The sequence below is a fragment of the Pygoscelis adeliae genome, unplaced genomic scaffold, assembly GCF_000699105.1.
Source record: "Pygoscelis adeliae isolate BGI_AS28 unplaced genomic scaffold, ASM69910v1 Scaffold463, whole genome shotgun sequence".
Lineage (NCBI taxonomy): Eukaryota > Metazoa > Chordata > Aves > Sphenisciformes > Spheniscidae > Pygoscelis > Pygoscelis adeliae.
The window spans coordinates 366,122-370,386 of NW_008824471.1; the positions used below are offsets into that span (position 1 = coordinate 366,122).

The window sequence follows — 4,265 nt, forward strand, 5'->3', positions numbered from 1 at the left end:
ACCTCCTCCTTCTTTTTCTCTTATCCAATTCACATTTCATTAAAAAAGGCAACACCAGACAAAGACAAACAAACAAAAAAACACTGTGCAAAGGAGACTTTAAGAATATTTCACACAACAGTTTTCACTCCAACACTTCCAGTACCAGGCAAACAACTTCACAAAAAGGCATGAGGAACCAGCTGAAGCAGATACATAGAATCTGAACAATCTCAACTCTGCAGGAATTTCAGCCAAAGGTTTGCAACATCACTGTGGTCACATCTGCAACGTCAGAGTTCCTCACACCTCCAGTAATTTCCTCCATTAAAAGTATGGCTCTTTGACCCATTAGCTACAGCACACACGTACACTGAGGCCTCGCTTCAGCAAAAAAATCCTCATTGGCCTATCTTTAAACATATTACAGCAGATCCATTTAATCTTAAACACAGCATCTGAGTTCACAAAAGAAAACAGGGGTGAGTTGTGTTCAGATCTTGTATGGTACAAATTGTGCTACTGCCACTTGGAAAAAGATAACTCACATAAACAATTAGCCAATGAGGAGACGCACTATATTAAGATCCATTTGAAGAACAATCAATTAGCAAGACGCCAGCAGTACGTTCCAGATTTTGACTTCCTCTGTGGTCAGTCAATATTAAGTATTGAACAATTTTAAAGAAACTGTATCATATTTGTGCATCTGAACTTCTTCTGTGCTTTTAGAAGAGATATGGCAACAGTTGAATTTTGAACATCTTTACCCCACTCTTCAAATTGAGATCTGTTTAAAAAAAACAAACCAAAGCACCAAACCAAACCACACAACACCAAAACCCACAACTTTGTTACAGTTTTGAAATCTAGAAACAGTTTGTTTGTGTATTTGAGACTTTTTTAATATAAACAATTTGATAAAAATTGGCTTCAGAAGATGTTTTTTAGTCCCTCAAACTATATATGGATTAATAAGAAGTGTCGCACATGAGTGAGCCATGCTACTCACTTTAATGAAAGTCAATATATTATATCTACTGTGGTCTACAAGGATTTACTGGAAGTAGTGTATAAAATATACTGACCCAATTTTATCCCTATTACAACCACACTGAAATCAATTTAAGAAATAATTTCAATGAAGCAAAAACCAACCCCTTCCACAAGGCCTAAAGAGTATATATGAAACTTCAAAATCTGTTCATGCATACCTTGACTTACACTCACTATATACCCTTCTTCTGCCTATATCTATCATTATGTAGCATCAAATTTATGACGACATACTTTCAAAATCAGCGCCTCCATGAATGCTCGCTCCTCCTGTTTTGATTTGCTTTGTAGGTATCAAGCAACATGATTATCCCAGAGGGAGCTGCAATGAAATGTTATTCATGTCCTCCATCCACGTCATGAAGTTTGTACATCTTCAGTATCCAATATTGGCCATAAGCTATCATATTTGAATGACTATACCATTCAAAATGATGCATCTCAAATTAATAGGTTTGTCTTTTGGAGTGGAACAGTGGAGTGTAGGAAATAACTTCTTTGGCAAGAAAACACTCAAAACCCTCAAAGATGTATCTGAAAATAGAAAACAACCACCTTGCTCCAAAACTGTATAAGCAAAATACAATCTAGAAATTAATACGTATTTTATTTACATTCATTAAGGGGAGCTATGCAACAGCCTGTCTGTTACAACACTCATGAGTAATGCAGTTACCTTAAAACATAAACACAAAGTATTTTCACATATATACTGTTGGCATACCTAATGTACTGCAGGGTATTCACAATAAATGTCAATGAAATAAATACTTCATGACAAGCAAAAAATATCAGTGTTCCAATTTTTCCTCTACATTGTTCAGATAGGCTCTGGGAATAAAAATAACTGGATCAAATGAGAGGGAAACCCCCAGAAGAACATGCATTCATACCAAACTGATTACAGAAAAAGCTTTTCACACCAATGCTGCAGGGTTATTGAAGATTACTATTGTGACAAAATACCAACTTCATCCCCCCAAAAAAACCAACCAAACAAAAAACCCACAACCAACCAAACCACACACAAAATAAAGGTTTTGCACTTGTAATCTTCAAACAAGTTAATGCCTGTTTTCCTTGTCCATGCTAATATTGTGGTATGATTTAAAATACAGATAACTGAACATGCTAACATTAAGCTACCAGAACAATAGTTAGCTATCAAACTGTTGACAGGTTATCCCCCCCCCCCCCCCCCCCCCCACTAATCATTCATTTGATGACACATATCAACATGTAGGCACATGTAGCAAAAACCTGTTACAAAAGCTGGAGCTCAGATTTCTGTGCTTTCTATGTTTTAGCCATCAGCTGTACTGAGATAAGGCACTGACCTTTCTTCTTGATTCACAATGAGAGAATACTCCACTTACAAGCTTACTACTGTGAAGCCTTGTTGTTAGTGTGAAGAATCATAAAAACGTGTAAGAAGGCAGATAGGATTCAATACCTTTCTCAACATTTGAAATGTGGTATTTCCTACAGTTCACCAGTTCTTCTTGTTTCCCCAGATGTGTAAACAACTCAAGTTTAAGAATTCACTAACAGGGATAAAATACCCAGCAGGTTAGTGGGAAGGGAGGCTAATACTCCATGAACTAGTTCATAAAGGAGCTTTTTTCAGGTTTCATCTTTAAAGGACTCTACTATGCCATCTAGGATTTTCATGTAATAAAGGCAGTTTATCCTTGTAATGAGACCATTTCTATCCAAAGAGACTTCAGGTGGCTGTACCACTAGAAATATTTTTTCTGTGCATCTTGAAGTCAGTGTGACTGTGATTGCAAACTACTAACTAATGTAAAGAATGGCAGACTGTTGCATTATGTAAACCCATCCACATTCTTTCCCATCCCTGTAAATGCAGCTACCTCCTCGTTTTGACTGTACTGTACACTGTAACAATGGGTTTCATCTAATAAGCTATTCAGAAAACTCTTACACAGTATGCAGGTCATCTCAACCCATTTCCTTGCTGTTAGAAGTAACATGAAAACTGCTTTCAAACATCATCTGAAGCAGGAATACTTAGAAGCACCTTAAATTCTCATAAAATATTCACTAGAGCTATCCACAGTAACAGTTCTATTGTGGTCCCAAACACACTTAGTTAAGTCATGTACTACTGCTGCAGGAATAGATGTCTTGAAGGAAATCTCCTCTACCCCACACAGACTGAGTATTTTCGAAGTCCCATGCATGAAGAAGAAGAAAAAGAAGGGGGGGAGGGAGGGAATCACAGCTAGAATTAAAAAAAGCTATTTTCTTTTAGCAATTCTAGAACTACATTATAATCACCGTGAGATAAATGCTCTAACCTCCATCTGCACCATCCCAATCTTTCTCCTCCCACACCAATGCTGAATTTGCAGGAATAGAAGAATGAATAAGCTGAGAACATTAAAAAATATTTCCAGTTAGGAAGAGACTTGCATGTGGTTTGGGAACAGTACTGACACCCTAATTACATCAGATTTGACCAGTCTGGGACCTCTGAGTAGCTCCTTTCTCTACCATTTGGGAAATGCCATGCCCAATTACTGGAGCAACACTTTTCTTCTAGAGTCCAAGCTGGTAGAGAGATAGCCTAACAGAATGACTAGACAGAGGTCTAGAAGAGAAAAAAAAGGGGGGAAATAGAAGCTGGCTTACGTGCTCCAGTTTGTCTTTCCTCCTCAGCCAGACACTGGCACTGTAGTCCTGCTGCTTGACAGTGCTGTAGAAGTTTGCACCTACTCTGGTGAGGCTTGGAGAAGGCTCCCTGGGTCTGCTCTTCAGCCTCATCTGCTCGAAGCCCTCATGGGGGGATGAGGAGAGCCAGTCATGCCTGACTTCCATCTTGACATGACAAGGCAAAGTCCAAGGAAAAAAAAACCCAGAAGAAATCAAGAAATTAAGAGGCACTAGACGAAGAGGGTCCAAAAAAGAACAGGATGGGGGAAGAAGAAAGAGAAGGAAAGCAAAAACACCCCAAAAAACAGAAAACGGGAAGAGAAGGGGGAGAAAAGGAGAAATAACAAGGTAGGAGGAGTGGAGGGAGAAGGAAAGGCTGCAGGTACGAGAGAGGAGCGGACTGAGATAGATGAAAGGGCACTCGGGAAAGAAGGCGCTCCAAGATGCCGCTGCTTGTTGCCCTCGCCGCCAGCAAGCTGCAGTCCAGGACCGGCGCTGCCTGCGGCTCTGCCCGGGACGGAGGCGAGGGGAGGCGCGGCCCCGCGCAGACGGAG

At 39.7% G+C, this 4,265-nt stretch overlaps 1 protein-coding gene across 1 annotated transcript in view; it reads right to left on the minus strand.

Moving 5' to 3' along the window:
- PLD5 (phospholipase D family, member 5) overlaps positions 1–3,876 on the minus strand; it is a 195,313-nt gene extending 191,437 nt beyond the window's left edge. The window contains exon 1 of the mRNA XM_009321247.1: positions 3,691–3,876. Within this exon, the coding sequence (XP_009319522.1) occupies positions 3,691–3,876 (186 nt within the window). The remainder of the gene's footprint in view (positions 1–3,690) is intronic.
- Between the last annotated feature and the right edge of the window lie 389 nt (positions 3,877–4,265).